This window comes from Astatotilapia calliptera, chromosome 23 (assembly GCF_964374335.1).
Source record: "Astatotilapia calliptera chromosome 23, fAstCal68.1, whole genome shotgun sequence".
Taxonomy (NCBI): domain Eukaryota; kingdom Metazoa; phylum Chordata; class Actinopteri; order Cichliformes; family Cichlidae; genus Astatotilapia; species Astatotilapia calliptera.
Genome location: NC_137443.1, coordinates 34,046,652 through 34,074,427, shown reverse-complemented (window position 1 = coordinate 34,074,427; position 27,776 = coordinate 34,046,652). Strand labels below are relative to the sequence as shown.

The 27,776-nt window shown below is 37.5% G+C and overlaps 1 protein-coding gene across 6 annotated transcripts; it reads left to right on the top strand.

Moving 5' to 3' along the window:
• Positions 1–209: 209 nt before the first annotated feature.
• pspc1 (paraspeckle component 1) lies at positions 210–24,096 on the top strand. Of its 6 annotated transcripts, none has more exons than XM_026158380.2 (10): positions 210–898; positions 1,138–1,287; positions 1,386–1,537; positions 2,801–2,896; positions 3,040–3,236; positions 3,574–3,658; positions 3,940–4,045; positions 10,320–10,377; positions 14,771–14,907; positions 23,129–23,627. In XM_026158380.2, the coding sequence occupies exons 1-10, from the start codon at positions 518–520 to the stop codon at positions 23,138–23,140; spliced, it is 1,374 nt and encodes a 457-aa protein (XP_026014165.1). In that variant the 5' UTR covers positions 210–517; the 3' UTR covers positions 23,141–23,627. The 6 variants fall into 6 exon arrangements, 4 of the variants coding, with proteins under 4 accessions (XP_026014165.1, XP_026014164.1, XP_026014168.1 ...); XM_026158379.2 differs by lacking the exon at positions 23,129–23,627 and adding an exon at positions 15,337–15,651; XR_013905194.1 differs by lacking the exon at positions 10,320–10,377.
• Positions 24,097–27,776: the final 3,680 nt, after the last annotated feature.

Sequence of the window (27,776 nt, the reverse complement as noted above, 5' to 3'; positions counted from 1 at the left end):
TGCTTTGAACATGTATTTTTTGGGGTGAAAAAATGACGTTATGTCTATGTTTATAATAAATCATTTTGATTAATTAACCTTCCTTGTTAAAACGTGTTCCATGGTGAATGAAGGTTCTGTTGAATCGTGTCCAATGAAGTTTCGGACGTCATTGGTCACGTGACTCTGTTCAGACGAACCAAGCCTCGTTTCGTAAGTGTGTTGAATGCGCCGGAGCTTCAGCTTCAAACGCGCTGTTACTAGTAACAGGGTCAGTTGCAAAAGTCTCTTCTCACAGTTCTCACTGTTTTCTACAGTAATTGGTAAATACTTCTTTACACTAAAACGAACCATCAAATCTTGTAGTGACTATGGTAACGCTTACCCGATGCGTCTGCCACAAATCTCACGAGAACTGGAAGAAAGTTGCGCACGCAGCCGTCGCCATCTTTAAAATTAGAAGGAGGCGTTTGCAGGCATTGCTGGTGTGCAGCCAGTTAATTAAACTTGGGCAAATTTCTACAAAAGTATTCCAAGCATGGCTAATCGAAATATGCAACAAGTTAACATGCAAAGCAACAATTCTCCTCAACCGGCGAGACGCGGAACCGACTCACCGGCGGCGGAGCAGACATCGGCGAACAAAGACAGCCCGGCCCCGCCGCCGAGGCAGTCCCCCGTTACTGAACAAATGGAAGGAGCTGTGGAAGGAAGCGGCGAAGGCCCGACAGAAATGACCCTAGACATTACTAGTTTCCGAAAGCCCGGTGAAAAGACGTTCACTCAGCGCTCCCGTCTTTTTGTCGGCAGTCTCCCGCCGGATATTCCAGAGGAGGAGTTCAAAAACCTGTTTTCTAAATATGGGAACGTCAACGAGGTGTTCATCAACAGAGAGCGGGGCTTCGGCTTCATTCGTTTGGTATGGAAAATAGTTCTACTTGTTGGTTTTAACGTGAAGCCTCAAATATAATAAACACACACACATATAGCAAGCTTTTATGTAGCATTACTAATTAATATATATTGGAAGGTAGCGTCTTATATTTGAGAGTAAATTATTTATTTTTTTGCAATTCTACATCCTATACGTTATGTCAGGCACACTTTAACAATGTTGCGTGAAAGCAATGTTGAGGGAATGCGTCTTTATCCCTTCAGGAAACCCGAACTGTAGCAGAGATCGCTAAAGTCGAGCTGGATGGGACTATTTTGAATAATCGACCAATCAGAGTCCGCTTTGCCACACACGGTTCTGCGCTCACAGTGCGCAATCTGCTGCCTGTGGTGACAAATGAACTGCTGGAACAGGTAGAGTAGACAAGAGAAGAAAACTACTTAGTAAAATCTGCATGTATTGCTACAATGATTTATGCATTTATGGTTACTTAACTTCGCTGTATCCTCAGGCGTTTTCCCAGTTTGGACCAGTGGAACGGGCTATTGCTGTGACAGATGATCGAGGTCGTCCCACTGGGAGAGGCATTGTGGAGTTTGCAAGCAAAGTAGCAGCGCGTAAAGCTCTGGAGCGCTGCACCGAGGGAGCACTGTTGCTGACCACGTAAGGAGCAGAGGGATGAGGCTATTTAATGAGCTGAAAACATTTGAATATGTTCATTCTGGTGTTGAGTTTGTAATTACATTCGGTTCTTTAAAGTAACTTGTTTTTATTTTAAAAATGCAGCAACACCACATTAGGTCCTTGCCATTATAGAAGTGAAAAAGATGGTTTTAGGATTAATTTTGTCACCCTTCATCGGTATCCCCAGTACTTCCCGTGGCGATGTTTCATAGGATTAATACAGTAAGTCTGAGTGTACAGATACATGAGTCTGCACAAATTGGACATGCTTTCAGAACTTATTTCCATAATCACTTTGTCACAAATATGTGAGCAATATAATCAAATCATTCTCCGGTGAGAGTTGTCACACAAATGAAATCCTAACTAAATCTCCTGGGACTTCAGCTGGTGACAGTAGTAGTAGCTTAGCATCACATGAAGCAGTTTTCCTCCTACTGAACATTCTAACAGACCCTACAGCATGGAGGAGATGTCAAGAAGCTGCAGTCCAAGATAATGGAGCTGGAGTCCATCTGGAGAAGCAGCTGAAGGGTACTGAGAAATGCTCGAATAGCAGCATGGACAGTGAGCCAGCAGTTGTGCAAAAAATGCAGGCCAGGAAGGGCTGGGGATAGCTGGTGAGAAGTGACTGAATTTTTAAAATAAGAGGAGATTGTCCAGTGGAAAATTAACTGTCCTCATGGCATTTGGCAAAACAGGTTGCCAAATGCATATATGCGGATCTCCCAAATTTTATTAACCAATAGAATAGAATAGAATAGAATAGAATTCAACTTTATTGTCCATGCACAGGTACAGGGCAACGAAATGCAGTTTGCATCCATCCAGAAGTGCTTTAGTGATATAGATATATTACAATATATATTAGCAATAATATAGATATGTAAGTATATTACAGAAATGGGTCTATTATGGTATGTTACAATGTACACGGTATGAAGTATGTTGTGAATATTCTATAACTATAAGTATGTACAGGCTGTAGTGAGTACAAGCTATGTACAGGCTATGAACAGGATATAAATATGAAATAAAAAAAACTATACAGAAATATGAGATATACAGTTATACAGAAATGTGAACTATGCAAGTTATAAACGGTTGTAGGATTAAAAAATTTTCGTATGTACAGAATGATTATTTACACAGAACTATACAGTAGTTCTGTGTAAATAATCATTCTGTACATACGATAATATCTGCTAATGTTAGAATTAACAGTTTCTTCACTTTTTTCAGAACACCCTGTCCTGCCATTGTGGAACCTGCAGAACACTTTGATGATGAGGATGGTCTTTCTGAAAAACTGCTCCAAAAGACTCCGAAGTACTATAAGTAAGCAATGAGTCATTTTGCAGTCACATCGTAATTCAGTGGATTTGTTTCCTTCCTTTGATACTGTTGTAGACAACTGAAGGTCCGTATCAGAGGAATGCTATAATTCGGATTTATTGACAGTACTTGCATTTTCTCCTCAGGGAACGAGAACAGAAGCCACGTTTTGCTCAGCCCGGGACGTTTGAGTTTGAGTTCTCATCTCGTTGGAAAGCTCTTGATGAGATGGAGAAACAGCAGAGGGACCAGGTGGACAGGAACATTAAAGAGGCTAAAGAGAAACTGGAGGCCGAGCTGGAGTCAGCCAAGCATGAACATCAGCTCATGTTAATGAGACAAGGTGTGATCTGTGACCTTTATTGCTCATTTTTACATATGGAGTTTAATACCAGCCTGCTAATGTGGATAATATCTAGTAATGTTTTGGAGATGCTAATCAGCTTTTCGCATATATTTAGATGGAAGAAAAGTATATGGACCTTTCCGAAATGAACTGGTTAATAATACTGTTAGTGTTTTCTCTGATTTAAAAAATTAAAGAAAGAAAAATTGTTATTTCACAGAACTTGGTGAAAATAAATATCATGCAATATAATGTAGCCTTACAATCAGTTGCCTTTCCAGTGAGTCTCTCATTTCTTGGATGAACTTTTTTACGTTTACTGTCATTGATCTAGACCTAATGAGACGTCAGGAGGAGCTGAGGAGACTTGAGGAGCTTCGCAACCAAGAGCTACAGAGACGAAAGCAGATAGAGATGAGGTGTGCTTCTTTATTTAAGCGGTTAATGTGATTAGTATTTACTGTAAAGGGCCAAATGATATTGTTTTGCTTCTCTCGAGGCACAGATCTGTTAGGTTAAAAGTCGTGGTTCATTTTTACCCCACTTGTCCCATTTATTTTGGTTGTTTACATATTAAAAATAAATGAAAATTACTGGACTAGAATCAATCTGACGATAAGATGCTTTCTTTTAAAGCTCATTGAGGTTTGTGTTAATCGATCTGCAATTGTTCACACATTGTTCACTCTTTGCTTTGTAGGCACGAGGAGGAGAGGAGGAGGAGGGAGGAGGAGCTGATGAGGCACAGAGAGCAGGAGGACCTGAGACGCCAACCAGATGGCTTCAAACCAAACTACATGGAAAACGTGAGTACAGATGGAGCACATACATCCACCTGCCTGGTTACTTTCTATACTGATGTGAGGGTACACAGCCACCTAAAATTAATAGCATCTGCCAGTAATGTAACCTAAAGGCTGGTGTTTTTTTTAATACTTTCTTACTTAATACTTACATACACAACCTGTATATTTATGCATGTCACATCGCACCATAGATTTTGTTTTGTTTTATAGTTCATTTTCAAAGGTCTAAATGTAGGAATATAAAGAGATTGACTTATTGACTTTGATGAAACTACCTAAGTAGTGTGATACACCCTGTATAGCCATCAATACAGAGCTGTACCTTTACATCTTACTTCATAACCTTCAGTTGTTGGACTTTGTTACTAGTAGTGTGTCTTATCTGTTGCAATCACTTTTATTCCTTTCTTGAGGAAGTAGTTTTAATATGACGATGTATCCTGTACTTCATACATCAGTTCCAAAATAACCCATAATTTTAACACGCTGGGTTGGTTGAAGTTATCATTTTTGGCTTCTAAGAGCAGAAGTAGTGTGAGTATGTCAGACCACATGCACAAATGTTGGGTTTAGTTTGTGCTTCAGGTCGCTATCCTTATAGAAACATCCCCAGAACTGACATTTCTTTTATAGTCAGACTTGTGTAGAAATCTAGTTTGACAGCAAATTTGATTAGTAGGAAAAGTGCTGCATGCTCTTTTGTCAAACTAGTGAAAGAAATATTATTTTTTGGAAACTGCGAGCTTGTCATGTGGCTGTTACCGAAGTGGTTATTTGGAACAAGAAGTTACACCACTTAAAGGTCAGGTATCACAGGCTAGCTTGCTAACTTTAATAAGTGATATTATTAGGAATGATAACTGTTTCCCTTTCTCTGGTCACAGCACTTGGTCATACCAACACTATTGTGTGCATTGTAGATATATAAATAGCATTCAAATTCTTCTATTTGCCAAAACTGTAAGTTGGAATCTTTCGTTCTGTAACTGTAAAATAAGCCAACTTATGCAAAAATAAGCAGAAAACACAAATTTTCTAACAAATGACGACACTGATGAAATTTCATGATTCAAAACATTTCTGTGACTGGAGTTCACTGGTATATTAACTTTGTACCCAGTTTATACGACTAACAAGTTAATACAAATAGCTAACATGTAGCAGCCCTCAGTGATAGTGAGGGAACGTCAAGATTAGCTTCACTTCCCTGACCCGGTGGCTGTGTTTATATTTTATATACAGCCTGTGGTCTTTGCTGAGCAGAACATGTTTTTCCTGTTTGGATTCATTTTGCGTCACTTCAACTGACAAGAATCTGACTCACTATATATTTTTTTGTAGTTTTTCTACAAGCTTTATTTGACTTCAAGCTAGAGCTGGGCGATATAAGATTTTTTCATATCACGAAATGTTTTTTTCATTTCAGGCAATAACGATATATATCACGATATAAGCCAAATGACTATATTTGTAAGATTTAAATGTGCAGTTGCTCACAAATAAAATGTGAAATAATCAGCAGCTTGTTTTGATTTAAATATTTATTTCCCATAAGTCAACAGGGTAGATGTACTTAAGGAACATGAGGCTTTTTCAGATAAATAAAGGCAAATATTGCAAACTACACAAAAGGCAGCCGCTAAAGCGTTTAAGTTTCAAAATAGAACAAACGAAACAGACTAAATTGTCAATTCCACTTAGAAACAAAATATTAATTCTAAAAATAAATCTTAGTTTGTTTTACAGAAGAACAGACAAAACTGACTAACTTTTGTCAATATCAAATAAACTGAGAACTAAAAGGAAATTCTCAATCTCTCCTTGTTGTATAGCTGAGCTTTTCAAACAGTTTTAACAGTTACTTTAGTCTGACAAAAGCCGAATGACGAATTAGCGCTTCCAGTCAGAGACTGAGGCTACGTCCACACGTACACGGGTATTTTTGAAAACTGAGATTTTCCGTTTTCGTTTTAAAAAATAATCCCGTCCACACATAAAGGCAGAAATGAAGGGAAACGCTGCTATGAACATGCCAAAGCAGCAGGTGGCGCTAGATTCCTAACCGTGCAGAAATGTTGGCCAATTAGAAGTCTAGAAGCCTCGGTGGGAAAAAGTAAACAAAGCTGGGGCGTAGAAGCAGAACAGAGTCGTATGTGTGGAGGGACAGTAACTGTGTGTATGTGTAAGCATTTAAACACTGCAGAGAGTAGAATTAACAGTAACAGTATTGTAGAAATTCATTTCACCGAAACAATAACGTGGCGCACAGTGTGACGTCAAAAAATGCGCACACCTTTTACGCTGCGTTTTCTCCGTTTTTCTAGTCCACACGTAAATGCAAAAACGGAGTTTTGAAAAATATCCACCCTGGCCGGAGTTTTTAAAAATCTTCGTTTTCAGTGACCAAAAACGCCGTTTACGTGTGGACGAAAGGCGCAAACGGATAGAAAAATCTGCGTTTTCAAAAATACCCGGGTACGTGTGGACGTAGCGCATGCACCGGTTTATTGTATTTCCAGACTTGCTTTCGGCACAATTTACAGTGCACGCTACTCTGTTTTTTGTCAGACTTGAAATAGCCGAAATACCTTCACACTACGGAACTTCTATGGCTCTTCCGTTCGACAATCTCTCCGGCATTGGAACCATCATCTGTTTTCTCTTCGGTCACGCTCGGTTGATTTTTCTAGTCAGCACACTCATTTCCTCCATTACCCGGGCGGTACGGTGGCTGGCTGCTTCCCAAACAAATACACATGTGCGGCTTGGCACTTGTGCTGTACGTAACAAGTCACGTGACGTGACGCTGCGGCTGTGATTGGTTCGGCTCTGCGCTACTTAATTTGGATTGGCTGCTCTTTTTTTCTTTTTTTTTTTAGAGGACAAGAGCGGCGAGGTCTATCGCAATAGTTTAATTTTTCTATCGAGAAAAAGTTATATCGCGATACATATCGTTATCGTTCTATCGCCCAGCTCTACTTCAAGCTTTATTTGACTTCATCTCCTGTTTATGAAAGCTTGTAATGCTTTATTAGTTGCAGTCAGAGCCATTGAATACTCAGAGTTGTCAGTGGGGGTTCAAAATGCATGATTATTGTGATTGATGTAGAATTCACATAGTTCCTGAAATGCTTATTAGGCATTTCAACGATGTAAATATGTATAGAGAAAACTGTTTGTTCGTAGTTAGTACTCAATAAATGGTGACCTACAATATTTTTTTTAATACCATATTAATGTATATGTAGTTTATGTATATTTATTCCTAAGTTAAATAATAAAGGATTTACAGTAAGCCTTATTTGTTGTCGTAACATAGTCAGTGATACATGTTCAGCATGTTGGTGTTAATTTGTTTCTTTCTTTCTTTTTTTCTTTTTCCTCATAAAGCAAAAATTAATTGGCTGTGCCACATTTATGTGTCTGCTAACAGTATGGAATAACATAGCCTAATCTGTCCAATGCATCATTAAATCTCTAATCACACATTACGCTGTAAACCACCAGCATGGTTTAAGAAACTGGGTTTAGATGTGTTGTTATTTAAACGTGTTATCTTTAACAAACACATCCCAAATGTATATGCAGCTATAACTGCTCCACTATTGTGAGGATTGTTAATCGACTCTTGGCGTTTTTTGATTGTTCTTATTTAGTTATTTATTTAAATAAATAAAATTGTAATGAAGGAAGAAAATATGACTGCAAGACTGGTCGTAGTTAGGACCCTCATAGAAACTACATCCGTCTCAGACTTTGTGTAGTTCAGATGCTGAGCTCAGAAGATCATGACAATGTTTTCAAAACTTTAAGCTGATTTATTTTTATCTTTTAAAAGGGGTCTATTTAATTTTTTCTTTTCTTAAAGAACTACAAAAAGCTTTTATACAAAATAAAAATTAAGTATTAGCAGTATTTTTGCAGAAGTGTTGTTTTAGGTAATTAAGCTATTAATGTCTTAGTGCTCAACAGTCTTATGTGGCAATCCACATTTTTGTAAGGATGTGCCTTAGTTTCGTTTCAGTTAGCAGGATGCACATGCACTAAACAAAATCTGAAGTCAAATAGTGTAGCTCTGTTGCACTGCCAGTTTCTAAAAAGTTCTCATGATCTCAATACAGGTTGTGTGAATAGAGTTTTTGCTACATAGACATTTTTGCTACGATTTAAAAAGAAAATATTAGTTATGTAATAAAACATGTGACATCCACCCCAACCTGTTCTATCTTATTAAAGTGTAACATGTAGGGCTTAACTTTGAAAATATCTTTACAGAGTCTATAAATATCTCGTTTTTAAACATGCTGAGGGCTCTGTATATGATCAGCTGGTAAAAAGCAACATTTAGTGTTAACAGCAGTGACTATTTGTAATGATCTGACTATGCTGTCATGTAGGTGTGTAGCTGTTCGTATGATACTGCATTTTATTGATTTCTGTTATAACTTTTCTCTTCGTGTCCTTTGCTGTGTTTAAAGGTCCTGTTGGCGTCTCTTTACTTTCACATAGCAAATGGATGCTGAACAAATGTACTTAGACCTACCAATGTCTGCCATCTGTCTCTTATGACTTTTAGTCAGAGTAGTAATCAAAAAATACAGTACAAAAAATGGAAGTGTCAATGAACATGAATATTTTTGTAGTAGAATACCTGAGAAAGAGCAATTAGAAACCACTTTGTATTAACCAGACAACTAAGAGGGTTTCATGTTTTGTTTGTCAGGACATTTGCCACTTAATGTGGATATAGTATATATCCACATAATAGTAATATCTTGCAATGATGAGTAAAATATTTTTTTAAACTTGCTCATGTCCTTGTAATTTGTAGTACTTAGGTGTAGGTTGTAGTACAATGTTGTAGGTTTTATTGTCTCCCAAGAATCTAAATCTTGCATTTGTTGCTCTCTAGAGTTTAAAGTAGCAGTAAAATAATCACTGTTTGATAGATACTTTAGTGCAATTTTAGTCAGTTTTCTAGTGTCAGTCAGTTTTTCATAGTGACCATTTAAAAGGTAAGTACAGTAAATGGTACAGAAGTTTAGAATCACAGTATTTCCAGTAACTTGTTTCCTCTCCCACCTTCTCCAATGATATCTTTGATGTAGGCCACATTCATGATTGTTGTTGAACTGTATTATGAAAGTCTGTTGTATAGATTGTGATTTAATTGTGGAAATGTGCATATCGACCTACTCATACAAGTTTTACTTTATATTAAAATAGAACATTATTTTTTTTTTATGTTTTCTCATACTAGATTTGGTCTGTTTTGAATCTTAATTACTTTTTGTGTCTGCAGGATTGTGTGTGTGTGTGTGTGTGTGTGTGTGTGTGTGTGTGTGTGTGTAAATGAAATGTCTTAGTAGGGGTGTTGTGTGTGTGTGTGTGTGTAAATGAAATGTCTTAGTAGGGGTGTTGTGTGCGTGTGGAAAAGCGAGCGTGACCATGGGGTCGGACACACCAAAATGACCTTTTAAGCGGGTATCACCAAATCCTCGCCTGTCTGCTACCATTAATGTACATGTACATAGATTTTTGACTTTGGGTAAATATGGTGACTGTGTGCGTTTTGTGCTTAGCTTCCAATGCAAACCAAAAATTACAACACTAGTTGTTATATGATATGTTTATGTAAAAAAAACAAAAAAAAAAAACAAGGAAAGAACTTCAGAACAACATTTTTGGATTTACAAAAATTACAAACCAGTTATATTGTATTTATATATAATATTTTTAATTATTTAAAGGAGAAATGCACTTGTACATGCTGTACTCAGATATGTCCAAGTGCTTTCATTTTTATACTGACGCGGGTCTGTATTGCAAAAACTGTTGTTATTGGTCGAGAGAGAGGCAAAATGGACTCTATTTACTTTGTTCTCCATCCTTGACATTCTGTAACTTGATAAATTACTACAAATGAAGGCTCCCTTACAGTATTGTTGCAGTCACCATGCCGTCCTTGGATTCACATATGAAGAACGTGCTTTATGAAATTTGCCAACTTGGTGTGTCAGATATTAACAGTTTTATTTGATACATATTTTTACAAAAGTAATTTGTCCTTGTTTGAATAGAGTCAAAGAAGCACTAAAGCTAACACTAAATTCTAGCTTTACTACAACTGCTATTCATCCAAGTGTGAGATTGCTTGTCTGCCATTGTGTGGAAATGTAATGATTTGTGAGTGTGAGTGTTCTGCAGTTGGCTCTCCGCTGAGCGTTTGTATTTTAGCAGTGTTATTCTGAAGGCTTCTCTTCACTTCTTCCAGAGAGAACAGGAAATGAGAGTGGGTGAGCTGGGCCCTCGTGGAGCCATTAATATGGGAGGTATGGGCATCATTGTGTAAGGACTGGTTAATACAAAAACCAGATCAAGTGATTTGTTTTCATGTTTCAGGTTTATTCTTCTTGCATTCCTAGTGGCTTATTTCCAACACTGCAATTAACATATATTGGAGTGTTTTTAATGCTTTTTCAGTTGGAAATGGAGTCAGTTGGGATGCAGTACACAGCAGTAAAAATAAACTATGTTCCTCACAATAACATGGACTTGATACTAACAAGAATTTACAGTGTGCTGAATGGGTACTGTCTCCTAGGGTGGTGGGGTTGATAGTTTGAGAACTACTGGGTCTCTGAGCCTTCATCCTCAGCTCTGTGTGGGTCTGACATAATAGATAATAAATGCTAAAAACATATTCATTTATGTGATATTTTAAGTTGTACAAGTCTTGGCCTTTAGCCTTGCAGTACATGCAGACTTAATTCTTTTTCTTTCATGTTGGGAATACAAATCATGTCTTCAACAATTTGTGATCTTCTGAGTGCAGGATGAGGGGCTGGGGACTGTGGATTCTCATTATATAGACTCGACACATTAATCTTAATGTTAGCTGTTTAGCATAAAGACTATAACCTAGGATTGCACATCACCTTATAAACCATTCTGCAGTAACTCATTTAAATGTCTCATAGCAACTCAATAACTCATAGCAAAATGTCTAGCTAACTTCATTTAAAGAGAGTACTGTATCTGGTTCGTAATGTGTGCTTTTCAGTGTAACTATCTACAGTGCTTTAAAAAAATGATTTGCAGGTGTCATACATTTGACATTTTTTTTTTCTCTATTATTTTTAAAAAGCCAAAGTATTCCTCAGTTTTTTTTTTTAAAGAAGCTTAATATTACAAAGCTTTTGGTACACTGTAGATTTAGGGCAAGCGTCTGGTGGTACTCTAACTCTGCCAATATAGAAGCATCTGAATACATGAATAATTCTGCAATCTGTGAACAGACTATAATGGAGCTTAACAGAAGCTTAATGGAGCTTGCAATTTTTCTGCAAAAATAAAAGCCGTTTTGTCTGTGCTTGCTCCATAACGGCCTTCTTTAGTGCCTCGAAAAAGCAAGAGTAATTAGTGTTGTAATGTATTAGATAAAACGGGCGACCCAAGCAGGGGCTTCAGTTTATAGTTGGCCTTGTATTGGGTAATGTTGGTGAGTGATTTCTGTTACAGGATGAATTTCACTTCTGGAGCTCATCAGCTGCTAAATTCATGTTCTTTGTAAAAGTAATGTCAGGTCATCAGGCATTGTTGGCACCATCAAATTCATGTAGTTTAGCTAAGTTATAGCACCATCAATTCTTGCTAACGTTATTGCTGTGTGAGTGGAAATGCTAGTTGAGTAGCTTTACAAATTACTTTATCAGCTAATGTGATCAATGATATTAACTTTAATAATAAACAGTATTGATTTTAATTAAAAATCAATTATGTAACTGTACATAGCAATGGTTAATATATTTTTTTTACTTTAATAACTAAAAATTATCCAAGACACAAGTGACGATTCGTTAGCTAGCTAGTTGTAACTTGCCTGCCCTACCTTAATCTGTCTTTGGTAACTTTGTGGATTGCTGTAAGAGATCCATGACATCCAGTGCAGTGTTATAATGTATGACTAGGGATGGGTATCGTTTAGGTTTTATCCGATACCGGTGCCAAACCGGTACTTTTGAAACGGTGCCGGTGCTCAAACCGGTGCTTAAAGAATGGAGAACACAAAATTGGTCCAAAAACCTCTCATGTTCAGCTGGTTTTTTGTAAAAAGATAACAATGTTAGCCTTTTCTGCAGCTATGGGGCATATATGGCATCACTCTTGGCTGGAAGCAGTGCTTAAACAATGGAAAAAAACACAAACTTTATCCAAAAACCTCTCATGTTTAACTGTTTTCCACTTTTTCTTTGGTCATTTTAGCCTTTTTGGCCAGGGTGAAGCGAGTATCTGCCATCAAACAAGAAGACAGCCGCATGTAGCTATGATGATGTTTGCTAGTTCACCTTACATGCATTAATGTAATAATGTGGTTAGCCTACTCAACGTAAATTACACACGAACAACATTAAGCTACTCACGCAGAGAAGAACGGCTGCTGCTGCCATCATCCTTATCATTTCTGCTACACTGACAGGGCTAGGGGCCAGGACTCTCCTCTTCGTGTTTTTGGGGGATGTTGCATAACAGGCAACCCACCCGCAGTAGATGCGCTCGGTGTGAGGTCTCGCAGCAAGCTATCAAATACGGCGCATTTCTGGGCTTTTAAAAAGAAACGCTATGCGTCGCCAGGTGTTTAATCGGATTCTTGGTGTTACCTCCTTTGACAGTATCACAGTATCAGCTTAAAGCACTTGTTGCAGGCTGCTGAGTTTGCATATTTTGCTGTGAAGTACAGCCAGGCTTTTGACCGCTTCGCCTTGGGCATTTTTAATCTGTAGCTCTGCTCTAAAAAAACATACGTACCTGGACCCGCCTACTATCCTCGGAAACGTAAAATGATTGGCTAGAAGTGTATCACAGCTCAGGGAAAAAAAGCACCGAAATAAAGCACCGAAATGTGCACTGCTTTTCGGTCTGGTTACTACCGTTTATGTCAGATGGCACCGGACACCGGTACCCATCCCTATGTATGACAGTCTTTTATGTTCCATCAAGGTTTAGCTAATGCTAAAACAGTGTGCAAGCTGTCACAGAAAACATTTTAATGCAACAAGATGGAAAAATTGGGGAACTGTTAAGGTAGATGTGTAGCATCTCCAAAATCTCACAATTAAAGTTACTACTATGTAAGTAAGAGGAAATTGAATAGTATCCTTAATCGTGTTTTCATTAGTGTAGAAACCCATGTAATTTCGTATATTTTTGTTAGCTTAGAAGAAACGCTTCTTTTGTACATGGAAACAACAGATCCACTTTCACTAGGCCTGTCATAGTGTCATTTTTCTGCAGTGTCCAATAATACCCAAACACTGAGCTCTATGTTTCTAATATATATGTACAGAGTGAAGTACAAATACTGTAGTTGGTTCCAGTCTGCTACCTGATCTCTACCAAGTCCTGCACACTGCTTCTTTAACACATGTCATTTGTTTTAATATATAAATGGTGTTAGATACACTTTGAACAACTTTCTTTAATTTGTTTTCTTTGATATCACTTTCGCCTGTCCCAGTGACAACTCCATAAAGTTCTTTTCTGAGTATGCTACTTTAACCAGTAAATGAAATAATATATGAATACACTGAATGTATGGCATTGTTTGTAAATAAGAGTCTGGCAGAATTATGATGTTGCTCTGAAACTATTGATGGGGGATATGTAGATGTTTGTGTTAGTTAAACTGCCTTCGCTGATCTAGTCATGTTGATTATACCTGAATGCAAAGTAAAATATGTAGTATGCGTTTTATTTGTTTATTTATTTGTATTCTGATAATAGTCCGTTTTCAAATGGTGATTAATCCTCATTCAAAATGCTTGAAAACTTGTGTACAATGCTCTTTCTATCTCCTATAATTTAGAAGTATGATTGATTTTCTTAAAGAATGATTTTCTTTATTTTTTGCTCACATCTTTTATCATGTAAAAGAAATATTGGCCTAATTCAGTAAATAGGATTGTTGATCATTGATTCTGAATTGAGAGTAATTTTCAAGTCAAGTTGATTATTAGCTCCAGAAATGTACAGTCTTTTGAGGTGGGGGTTAAATAATGAATCACATGTTTGTAGAAGTCTTTTTTTGGGGGGGGGGGGGGGTAGTTGACTATTACTATCTAGCTTCTCCAGCTCTGTATTTATTGTGATTATGGTGATGTGCAATCCAAGGGTTATTAGAAATCTATGGACTTTAGGAGTTGGTGTTATTTTTATTTATTTATTTTCTGTCTTTTACTTACCATGAGGCAGCCTTTATAATTCTGTCGGAACATAGTCCTTGTCCACTATTTTAACTTAACGTTGGTTTTTGGTTGTAAAATATATTTATTTATTTTATCTCAAGTATTATGGTCTTGTCGGTCATTTAGTTGGTTCATTGTTGAATTGCCATGAAATTCTGCAAAAACATTTGGGTGATGTATCCTCATTATTCTGGTGACTTTGGCTTTATCTTGTTTATGTCACTCTGAGGTTGACATCCTGGTTTTAACTGTGATGCTGATGAAGATTTGGATGGATTCCTATGAAATTTCTCAAAATAGTAATTCCCTTTTTGTTGCTCGAGTACATCTCGTAGACTCCAGGATCTTTTACCTTTTGACCAAAAACCAATGTTAACTTTTAAAATATTAACAATAGCTCTGTCTTTAAGCTACCGTTGATTTACATTAATTACACTAAACTACCAAAAGACCAACCAATGCTCCGTTGTTTTGCGTGTAGATGGCTATAACCAGGCCTCTGCGGGGCCCAGTGGTAACCAAGGTCAAATGATGGGCATGAGTGGAAGGGGAGGACCCACTGGCCCAGAGGGAACAGCAAAAATGGGGACACCATTGATGTCAGAGAATGGAGCCATGGTAATGTATATAGAGAAATAAAGAAATGTTTTTCCAGAAGAAAAGTTTCATTTGGCTTCCAAGAAATTTCTAAAAATGATTTTAAAAAGTAATTGAACATCAGCCAAGCCTTAAAAACATTATACTGGGAAAAATTAAGATTTTACGAGCTTTGTTAAAACTGGAAACCTAACTAACAGTTTCATTCCTCTCTCTCCCTTTGTCTACGTGGTTTATTTCTCTCCCGTTTACTGTTGGATGATGACACTTGGATCAAACTAAACACTGACTGAACCCATTCTTGAAAATCCTGCTCCTTGCATCATTGCTCTTCTGGCCTCTGTTCATGTCTTTGTGGGGGGAAAATTCTCTCATACTTGCAACACAACTTTTATATCAATCCTTCAATGTTCCCACCATTTCTACAACACCAACGTCATGATAACACAGCGAAATGATAGATACCCACAAGGCGGACCCATGGTGGGGCGACCCGATGCTGGCTCTCCAAAGCAGCAGCAGCCGCAGCAGCCAGCACCACTGGGCCCCCAGGCTGGACCAGCTCCAGGATTTGGGAGGGGCAGTCCTGTGGGGGGAGTCTTTGATGGACCAAATAACAAGCGTCGTAGATACTAACCTCTCTTGGTATTCATGGATCTGTGTTAATGAGCCCTAATTATTGTTTTTACAGTTTACAAGCCCGCTACCTTTCCTGGGCATTTATTTTGTAATTGATAAAATTACAGAACATGCTTTTTATTTAAACTTGTCCTCAGTGTTTACTTTTTTGTAGAATATGATTCTTCCCTCTGTGGTCCGAATGAAGCGGGGGGTTTTCATTGTGGATCCATAGTTCCATAGCATTTTAAGGGATGCTTTTAAGGGTAGGCAGGTTTGCAGTCGTAATGACTTCTATTGTGTGAGATAAACTTTTAAGTTGGTTTAAGGGAATTTTAAAATAAGGTTACAAAAACACAAAGTCAAAGTTCTCAAAAAAATAGTGGTGTTATTCCTGCAATTTGACAGTCAGTACCAACAAATGTTACATCTCCAAAAAGTTGATTCTGTTCATCTGGACGTAGCGTTTTGTGGGAGAAACACTACGAGAAACAGCACATCTGCATCCACTGAAGGAACAGTGGTCTGTTCCTGACCTCCCAACCCATTGTTCCTTCAGTGGGCTGGTTTCAGTCATTATGCAGATGTACTGTTTATAAGATTGGGGAAACCTGCAGTCAGCTGAGACTGAGTCACTTGGATGAGTGATGAAACGTTTCTCCCACAAAACGCTACGTCCAGATAAACAGAATCAACGTTTTGGAGATTTACTTCCCTGGATGATTGAGAATGCATCAAGACGTTTTAAAACAAATGTTACAGTTTTAAATAACAAATATTAAGTGAACTCAAGAATGTATGATAACATGTTGCCGTCCTCAGTGTGTGCTGACCTGTATGCAGGCACAATGAGTAAACGATGATAACTATGGGTAGGAACTGTACAGTATGTACTATAGTATGCTATGGTGATGTTTCACCTACAAAAACAGTTGAATGATGCAGTGATTCAGCAGTGATTATTATTTTTGGTTTGTTTTTATTCATTACAAGACAGTTATGATGCATCACATTTCTGTTTCTTCACTACACATTTACCTTACAGCACCAAATCAAGACATTGGTATGGGAAGCGATATATTATTATATTGATATATTGTTGGGTCCCCCACCGCACCCTTCCAGTTATGTCAGACACCCGGTAAAAATGTTTGTCTCGAGATGTTAGGAACTGCTTTCAGCTCCTGTTACGTGTTCTGCTATGTTCATTGTAACAAGCTGACGAGCTTTACCAGCATGGGATTTTGAATATCTCTCCAAGACTGGGTTATCAAGATTAACAAGTGGTAACCTTTTGAAATATTTATAATTTGGCATAGCAAACTGAAACTTAGACTTGTTACTTTAGATTTGAGTCAAATATTGAAGTACAGTATTTAGACAAAAGTACTGGGTAGATTACATCTACAGGAGCTGCTCAGCCATGGGACTACATGCCATGAAACTCCTGGCTTACAGTTTTTGTGCTGATGTTAATGGTAGAGGAGGTCTGGAACTTGGTTGTCAGCAAATATTCCACACTTTGTATCCATGCAGCCAGTGACCCCGCTCCAAAAAGAAACTGTTGCTAAGTTGCAGTTTTTGCTAAATCAGTGGTCCCCAAACCCCGGGCCACAGACCGGGTGTGAAATTTATGGTCTTCAGGGTTTTTATTGGTTTTTAGTGCTATTTTCTTTTTTATCGTTAACTCTGTTTCCCTGGATCTTTTCCCGTGTGTTATGAACAAATCTTTTTTTGGTACCGGTACTGGTTTTATTTTGTTGTATTTTTCCATGACACCTTAAAGGCCGGTCCGTGAAAATATTGTCGGACATAAACCGGTCCGTGGCCCAATAAAGGTTGGGGACCTGCTAAACGCTTCCTCTTTGCAATAATACCACGTATCATTGTGGTGATATATCAGAGGCAAGATCTTTCACAGGCTGCCTTGTTGCCAGCGTTTAACCCTGTACTTCTGTCCATGCAGTGTATCTCCATGTGACTGTCGGTTGTACTTGCTTTTTCTGACATTTTCCAACCTACAAACCATTAAAGAACACGTGCTAGCATGTTCTCTGAATTTTCACATTGACCTATAGTCAGTATTGGTTTTTGTGGCTACCTGTCAGTGCTATAATGATAAATATCCAGCAAAGGTAAATTGCTAGGAAGGTAAATTTTTATGTCCTTATAATACTTTTTTTTTCCTTTGTGTTTTGATCGTGGTGTTTCCTTTGTACATTCTTACAATTTTTTAGGAGCTGTTCAGACTAATGGAGAGTGAATGTTTCAGCAGCTTAAATCATCCTGTATTTGATGGTGAAGAGAAATAAAACATTTGTAGGAACTTGTTTCCTTTTAATCAAAAAGTTTCTTTTTTTTAAGCACTCCTTTCACTTACTGTGTAGTTAAGACTCTATCATGAGTAATGTGTACTGCTTTTAATAAAATTACAGTGGATCTACTTATCCATGAGCACAAATTATGTTGAACAGTGCTGTTGCTTCTTTTCCAGATAGTTTTTGCATAGTGAAGGTCATCTTCCTGTTGAAGGGAAGTGTGCCTCATCAAGCAGTATCCACACGGTGTGGCAATAAAACACCCAAATCTCTCTTTCCATTAGCAGAGCCCCCTCCAAACCTCTTCCACTATACCTGAAAGGGTGTCAAGCCTCTTGTCCAGCATCTTTTTGTTTCGTCATTAATTGTCATCCAATTCCCCCCCCCCCCCCCCCCCCCCGTTTTTGCCCAGTGTCTTTGTTTCTTTACTTTTCTTGTTCTTTTAACATTTTGGCTCAGAAGTTGTTGTTTTTTTTTTCTTTCCAATATATGTTACCACCCATCATTGTGGAGTTGCCTGTTCACTCTTTATTTCGAAAGTATTGTATTGTGGGAACCGTTTAATGAAGCCACCACTTGAAGACATGTTAAGTGCAGATCGAGCTATAGACTTCAATTCATCCTGCTGTGTCTTTGTATTCTTGTAAAGCCCAATTTAATGCAGGTCAAGTTTATAATGCAGCACTTTGCTCTATAAATACAATAGTGAAAAAATGATTTTTCTAAAGTAAAGTGTGTACTGGCTCCAATATCGGTTTCCTCATAATGCTAATTTGGCAGTATATCATTTGCAGTCATTTCCTTTATAACAGCTTTTTTTTTTTTTTTTTTATGTTTTTAATTTGTTTCAAGTTCCAAAATGATCTCAGCTCCATCAACATTGTTTGAAATACACAAAGAAGCAGAAGAGAGCGTAGTAACGCTCTGCTATTTAGCTGACTGCAGTTCATTTTCACTTGGACAAAAAAAAAAAAAGAGAGAGAGATTCAGGAATCTGGAGTACTTTGTGAACTGGTATAGCTCAGAAAAACGTAGATTCATAAATTGGCTTTTATTGTAGATTATGGACAAAAATTGAAATTTTCTTTAAAGAAAGATTGCAGTTGGTGATTCGTGTCATTGGACCAAAGGAATTAAGCCTACTAGAAAAGGACTTTTGTAAATATTAAAGACTGGGTAATCATTTATTGTTGAAATATTTCTAATTCTACATTTGCAAGAGAAAAGAGTTTTCTTTCAAAAACAAGGATATTCTAAGTGACTCAGTGTTTGAGCTGTGTTTTATACATTTATACAAATCACAACAACAGCCGCCTCAAGGCGCTTTATATTGTAAGGTAGACCCTACAATAATACATACAGAGAAAAACCCAACAATCATATGACCCCCTATGAGCAGCACTCTGGCGACAGTGGGAAGGAAAAACTCTCTTTTAACAGGAAGAAACCTCCAGCAGAAATAAGCTCAGGGAGGGGCGGGGCCATCTGCCGCGGCTGGTTGGGGCGAGAGAAGGAAGACCGGATAAAAGATGCTGTGGAAGAGAAACAGAGATTAATTCAAACATGGAATTAAATACATGACTGAATGTCAAAGTTCAGCTTTAGTGAAAATTGTTTCAAGTTACTATAAACAATATCAATTAAATTGTAATAATTTAAATTAAAATTTGAAAATTAGTTAAACAGATTCTTTAACTTTTTTAAATTAGAGATTAAATATTAATATGCAGTGAACAATGACGTTCAAATTTTTGTAAATGATGCACAAACAATAATTGGTATGCTGCATTAACATTTTAAGCCCCACCCTGTGTGTGTGTGTGTGTGTGTGTACTGTTGTCACCTGTTTGCTGTTTTGGTGTGGGTGAGACCCTTCTCTTTGCTTTTTTGCGTCTTTGTGTGCCCTGTCAATTTTAAAGGGGTATGTGTTGCAATTCTGTACATAATCACGTGCTTCACTTTGTTTAAAAAAACAAAAGATGTTCCTGGTTCTGTGTCAGTGGATCTGGGAAATGTGACCGGTGCTAAAGAATAGATTACAGCAGGTAAATAACTTTTTCCTCTCTTCATGTTTGTATTCTAAATCATACATAAATGACTTGTGTGCTTTTCATAGTTTACTCTCTGTATGTATAAGTTTGCCTTTCCTTGCTCACTGGTGCAGGCTATGTGAATATATTTAACAGTGTGCATATTATTATGAAGTCACTTTGGGGTGTAAAACTGTGGACTTGATCCATTTATGTGTGTGCCGTTACCATTCTCGGTTTGCAATCATAATTGAAAGCATGATTGTCAAGTCTTTTTTTCTTTTCTTTTTTATGGGAAGCAACAGAATCAATTTGATGTTGGAGATTTGACAACCTTTTAATGTAATAAAGCTAAACCTGAGATTAGTTAATCGTAAACCTTTAGCATTACCATATGCTATGACTTCATGTCCACAATGCATTTCTACTGTGCTGACAGATATCCACTGAAGTTAGGATGGTGTTACATGAGCGTTTACACTCATGTAACACCACTTGTGAGCACAAGATGGTGCAAGTCATTAACACTTGATTCTTAAAGGGGAAAAGGAAAGACTCACAAATGGGGTAAGACTACAACATAATTAAGCACTTGGATTTTCTAATGGGCAATTTAAAAAGGACCTTTACGAAAAATACGTTTAACAAGATCACCACTGAACAGTCTTAATTTTTCTCCACTTTTAATCTGTCTTTTCATAAGAGGCTGTTGTAGATCAACGATGCATCTCAGCTCACCTCCTTTACCTAACCATCTTGGGTGTGATATAAGCCACGAATGAGGTTTCTGTCAGCAAGAAGGATTTAAGTCTCTCAGTGATTCTGTCTCACCACACTTCAGGAGCTTTGTCATTTGCATCACATGTTAACATGAGGTGGAACAAACTTATGTACGCACGGTCACGGAGCGAAAAGAAACAAAATAATGAACAAAAAACTAATTTTTTTTAAAGTAATAAATAAATAGTTGGGTTTTTTTGGTTTGGTTTGTTTTGTTTTTTTACAAACAGAATAAGTAATAAAGCAATAAAATAAATAATACGATAAGTAGAGTGCAACCACCAACAGATTACGACGTGATTGAAGCTTTATCACTTTCAGTGGCTTCCAAAAGTATTCGCCCCCTTGAACTTTTCCACATTTTGTCACATTACAGCCACAAACATGAATCAATGTTATTGGAATTCCACGTGAAAGACCAATACAAAGTGGTGTACACATGAGAAGTGGAACGAAAATCATACATGATTCCAAACATTTTTCACAAATAAATAACTGCAAAGTGGAGTGTGCGTAATTATTCAGCCCCCTGAGTCAATACTTTGTAGAACCACCTTTGCTGCAATGACAGCTGCCAGTCTTTCAGGGTATGTCTCTACCAGCTTTGCACATCTAGAGACTGAAATCTTTGCCCATTCTTCTTTGCAAAACAGCTCCAGCTCAGTCAGATTAGATGGACAGCGTTTGTGAACAGCAGTTTTCAGATCTTGCCACAGATTCTCGATTGGATTTAGATCTGGACTTTGACTGGGCCATTCTAACACATGGATATGTTTTGTTTTAAACCATTCCATTGTTGGCCTGGCTTTATGTTTAGGGTCGTTGTCCTGCTGGAAGGTGAACCTCCGCCCCAGTCTCAAGTCTTTTGCAGACTTGAGGTTTTCTTCCAAGATTGCCCTGTATTTGGCTCCATCCATCTTCCCATCAACTCTGACCAGCTTCCCTGTCCCTGCTGAAGAGAAGCAGAGCATGATGCTGTCACCACTATATTACGCACATCCCACTTTTCAGTTATTTATTTGTAAAAAATGTTTGGAATCATGTATGATTTTCGTTCCACTTCTCACATGTACACCAATTTGTGTTGGTCTTTCACGTGGAATTCCAATAAAACTGATTCATGTTTTTGGCTGTAATGTGACAAAATGTGGGAAAGTTCAAGGGGGCCGAATACTTTTGCAAACCACTGTATATAATGAATATAATGCTATTGGATACAGTTTGCAAAGTGTGGTGGAGGTATGGTCTTTGGCTCTGCTGCAGGGAGGGGTGGTGCCGGGGAGGCTGATGGGGCAGCTGCTGCTTCCAATCTGCTCTCAGTACCCACGCGGTAACGGGCACGCTCCTGGACAGCATGGACTCCCATATCGCCACAACATGTCAGCTTCCGGCTGATGTACAGGATCAGGTGGTCGACCCCCTGTCCTGTACATAACCACCGCTCGCTCCCCTGTAGCAGAGCCAAAGACCACACCTCCGCCACACAAGGCTGCTCTGTTAGTTGGTTTTGGACCCTATAATGGACCAGTTAAGGGCAGCCCAGTGGGCCCTGTGTTGTGGACACCTGCTCAAATGCAGGTCACATGACTGATCCATCAGCATGTGTGTTGTTGTTTTTTTTGTTTTTTTTCTTTGTTGGTTTTTTTTTTGTATAACTTGTATAGTTGATTGCCCTTACCTAAATTGTATGATTTGAGATGTGTAGGATTTGGTCCAACTGATGTCTCAGAGCATCAAGAGTGAGTCTTTGCTCAGTATATCTTATCATAGTAAGATGATGATTTCACAACTTATTTGACATTTTTGTTCTATTTGCTACCAGATAAGAGATCTTCCCATAGTCTAGTAATGGTTTATTTTGTATTTTTCTTTTAAAAGACAATGTTCAAGTTGAGAAGACAAATTTTCAGTGCCAGTCGACGTGACAACCAAATTTGCTACCGAGCACTGGCTTTTTGACCCGTTTGGTTCTCTGTATTTCAAACGGAGCTTGTGTGTGAATGAGAACCAATTGTCCTGTAGTAACTGGGCGGCAGCACCAACTCTTACTTCTTACTTGCTAAAGACAGTTTGCTTTTCTAAGTAAACCTTTGAGCTGAAATTGACCACACCTCGATTCTTAACAAAGATGAGTTGGACCTTCTTAACAACCAACCCATTCATCCTCTTCATAACTGCTAGTTTAGCACGTGTCCACGTATATTGATGCACACATTCCTGTTTGATTCCAGTGCAAGTTTTGTTGAAAACAAAAATCAGTCGACTTCTCAGTTGGTCCAAAACCATCAGTTTTGAGGTAGCTTTGGCTCATTTACTTTCTGGCTTCACATCTACATTACTCCAGACTGAGTGAAAATACATTGTTTCTGCCCACTATCGTTTGCATTACACTTCGCACTTATGTTTTACAACTTTAAAGTTTCAGAGTTGTCCTTAGTCATGCTTTCAGTCTTGGAAAACATTTGCTTTATTTCCTGTATTTGTCATGTCTTACAGATCCTGCACTGATTCCAGTGATCCAGCCAAGCAACAGGTAAACTGTCTGTGTATGCTTAGTTTAAAGATTTCTATTTGATAAATAAATAAAACTTTTGAGTTACATCCACAAAGATCTTGGATGTCGACTTCATGATTTATTGGTCAAAAATGACCAAAAACATTATAGCTTAGAAACTGTGATTATTGTCAACATATAGAACTGGAGGAAAAATATTTAAAATATCATGTCACATTCGACCTCTGACCTCTCTTTGAATGTCAATAGATTGATCTGAAGGACAAAGTGATACTAATGTTACATACAGCCTTTTAAAATGATAGTAGGTTTCCAGACTGGCAAAAACATGTTGGCCTGGGAGACTTTGAGTATCATTGATAATTACATTATGCCTTTAAGTATATTACAGTTACAGGTTATAACTGTTTTAATACATAAGAATTTGAAAACATGTAAAATGTTCCAGATTTTTGTTTTAAATAAACATGTTATCACAAATGTTTTTCCACTGATATTTATTACTAAATGAATTTTGCTTAAAACAAAAAATAAATATGCAAAAAATGATGGGAAGTATATATAAATGGGTTTCAACAGAGAAAATAGCAAAAGGCTGCACTTTGTTGTGCAGTCTTCTTAAAGTATGTTTAAAAAGAACAAGGAAAACACAGCAATTACAATTATATTCCCTTAAAAGTAAACGCTGCCTTAGCTGAGGTTTGTGCTTTGAGTACTTCTTGTTTCCGAACCCCTTATTTTTAGTCTTGTTAGTCTTAGTCATATGTCATTAATAATTTTTCCATTGAATTATGATTTAGGTGAAGCCAGCATTGTGTAGTTATAAAAGATTTTAGATATGAAAGGTGGTTCATATCAGTTGGTCGACTTGTTACAGTAAAACAAATGCATTTAAATTTCTACTCCCACTAAATGATTTACTGTAAATAAAAAGACTTGTAAAACCACAGTGCTGTTGATGACTCTGATTTCTCACTTTCTGGTTTTACTAGGGGGGGGGGAATCGATACTGTGTAGTATCGTGATATTTTGTTTGCTAATAATGTATTGATACAGGGACAGCAGAAATCGATACTTTGTTACAAAAAAAGTTTTTGTGGACTGGAACTCTGACTTCAGAGCATGTTGATCCTTTTTCTGAGCAAGAATCCTGACATTCCTTCACTGTCCAAATGTGTTTAACTTGTTTTTTGGCAGCAATAAACATGACAGTTTACTTATTTTAATTTAAGACATGTTTTATTTTAATTAAGTTTAAAACTTTTTTATTTAATGTAAAATTATATTTTGTTTTAATTTAATGGTAAATAATTTACTTTCAAATTCTTCAGTTGCTGAAGGGGCTGCATAGTTTTCATAAATTTCATAGTTCAGAATAGCTATAATTGTACCAGATGGTTGCATTCAGTTAAGTTGGACTAGACTGTAATACAAACCGTTCAGTTTGTCAACAATAAAACTGACTGAAATGAGAGAAAGACTGAGTGTGAGACTTTGATATTAGATAAAATGAATATTGATAAAGTTTACCTTTATGTACAGAATCTGAATATCGCAAAATATTTTTAAAAATTGCAATAATATCGTATCGTGCGTTAAGTATTGTGATAATATCGTATCATGGGATGTATGGTGATTCCCACCTCTAGGTTCTACACAGTCATCCTTTAGTACTCCTTATTTTTTCTGTGTCACAGTAGCAATATGGCCTCAGCTGTATAAAATCTGAGTTTTTAATAATAGTCTTTTTGTTTTATTCTTGATACAGCATGAAGGATTACCCTGGGGTTTAAAGCCACTTTTTGTCATTAAATGTCTAACTACAAGGGAGTATTTTATCTGAATGTCTGGGCCCTGGGTCTCCTCCATCCTGTGGCTCCATGTACCTACTATTAAATACTTAAACGCTCCCACACACAGGTGTTCACATTGTCTGGATTGGCTGCTGCCTCTAAACATGTTATGTATCATCAGTACTTTATGGTGTTCTTTAACATTTAATATTTATCATTTACTGCTACTTATGCATATATTGGTTGTTGCTGTGGTTTCCCTACTGTGTTGTTTTCTTTGCTTTTTTCAACTGGTAGTCAAACAGATTTTCTGTGTGTGTGTGTGTGTGTGTGTGTGTGTGTGTGTGTTTTCTCTTTCTCTTCCTCGTCTTCTGTTAACTTTCTCCCCAACTTCTCCTTTCTTCTTTCCCATCCCCCAGTCCTGTCTGTTATGATTGTAATAACTCAAAATAAAAATGAAAAAATTCTAATAAACTACGACTATCAAGTGGACCATTTGTAGCAAAAGACGTAATGGTCCACTTGTGAAAATAAATCTGTTGGGCTTTTTGTTTGGCCTTCAGACAACAATTCTCACTGCTACACTGCCAGACAGGCAAACAAATAAATAAAAGAATAAGAGGTACGTTGACCCACTGCCCAGCCGGAGTTCAATTCTAAGTACTATCTCTTCAACAGAGGACATTTTGGTTACAGAATTGTAATCGCTATTTTTCATATTTTGTCTATACTTTTAGTCAATTTCTTTTTAAGACAGGAAGGCTTAAAAACTAACGAATTATTTAGAAAAATTTCTTTTGAACAAGAATACATATATATAGTTAAATTAGGTGGCGGCAACATGTGTCTTTGTTGGGCAAGAAAAAGCTGATAAAGTAAATGATACTGAAAAGAAAACTCTTCTGGAACATATGTGCAACTAATTAATTACGATGGGCAGGAGTTTAGCAATCTGCAAAAAAAGAGGGAAAAAAAGCCCCTACAAATTCAATAGTACTGAGAATAATATTTGTCAGTGTAAAATTGTGAAGACGTTGAATATTTCATCATCTACAGTGTCACTGAAAAATTCAGAGAAATCTCGGTGCACAGCAGAAGGCCAAAAGCTAATGTGGAATGTCTATGATCTGCAGGTCCTCGAGCAGCGTTGCGTTTAAAACGAGTATGTTTTCATTGAATATACAGCATGGGCTCAGGAACACTTCTAGAAGAAGAGAGTTTGCTGTATCATCCATAAATGCAGATCAAGCAAAGAAGCCATATTTGAACATGATCCAGAAATTCTGCTGACCTTCTTTGGGCCAAAACTCATTTAAAACAGACTGCGGCAAAGTGAAAAACTGTCCTGTGCTCATAGGAATCAAAATTTGGAATTTTGTTATGGAATACATGGTTGCTGCATCTTCTGGACAGGAGAGATGCAACGTGGCTTGTCATAAACACCAAGTTCATTCATTCATCATTTTTACTGGAAGTCGCATATACCACATCTGGAAAGACGCCATCAGTGCTGAAACGTATATACAGGTTTTAGAGCAACAAATGCTTATGATGGTTTTGTTTTTTAGAGGTTTTGATTATGTTAGTAAGACGATGCCAAACCAGATCCTGCACCTATTGCTACAGAATGGATTTGTCGTAGTAGAAACCTGCAGCCAAACCTTCCCACACATTTGCAGTCTGGATGCTACACAGTGGTAACTAAAACTCTATCCCAACTTTACTGAGATGTGTTGCTGCCACCAAATTCAAAATACATTTTCACCCCTCAACTGTTAAAAGGCTGATGGGAGGTGTTGTCATCACCCCACTGGACAGCATGGACACCTCAATTTGTGAATGCGATAACTCAAGAATGATGCGACGTAGGAGCTTCATTGGTAGCTCAATTGATACCATAGGTGCATCTGCTAAAATCTCGGATGAGTTCGAATGTCAGTCACCTCGGCCTGGAGTTCAGAAGTTATGTTTTCTGAAAACCTCGTGAATGCTATTATTTGAGAACAAAACGGCGTAGGATTTTGAAATTGACACCATATATGTGTGTAAGTAAGTAAAATTTATTTATATAGTGCTTTTCACAGATAAAAATCACAAAGTGCTTTACAACACAGAAAATGGGCATATAAAAACAATATAACAGTAAATAAAACAATGTAAAACAATAAACCTATAAAAACAGCATAAGAAGAAATTAATCAAATGCTTTTCTAAATAAAAATGTCTTCAGCTGTTTCTTAAAAGAATCAATGGCGTCCGTGCAGCGAAGAGACAGTGGGAGAGAATTCCACAACCGTGGTGCCACAGTCTGAAAGGCCCGATCACCACAGGTTTTAAAACGAGAGCACGGTACCACCAGCAGTCTCTGATCTAATGACCTTAAAGCCCGAGAAGATGTATGTGGTTTCAGCAGGTCAGATAAATATCGAGGAGCCTGACCACTAAAGGTTAGAACTAAAATTTTAAAATGAAACCTAAAATTTACAGGCAACCAGTGAGGGGAGGCCAAGACTGGAGTGATATGCGATCTTCTCTTGGTGCCTGTTAAGAGACGTGCTGCAGCATTCTGCACAGTCTGAAGACGATTTAAGGCTGATTTGTTAAAGCAAGTAAAAAGGCCATTACAATAGTCTAAACGAGAAGAAATAAAAGCATGAATAATCATCTCAAGTTCAAGCTTTGATACCATTAGTCTGAGTTTAGAAATATTCCGTAAATGATAAAAACAGTTTCGGACCAGCTGCTTAGAATGCTGCTCGAGCGACATCGAGCTGTCAAATATGACAGCTCGATGTCATCATCCTAGATGTGTACTAGGATGATGAGTGGTTGGACT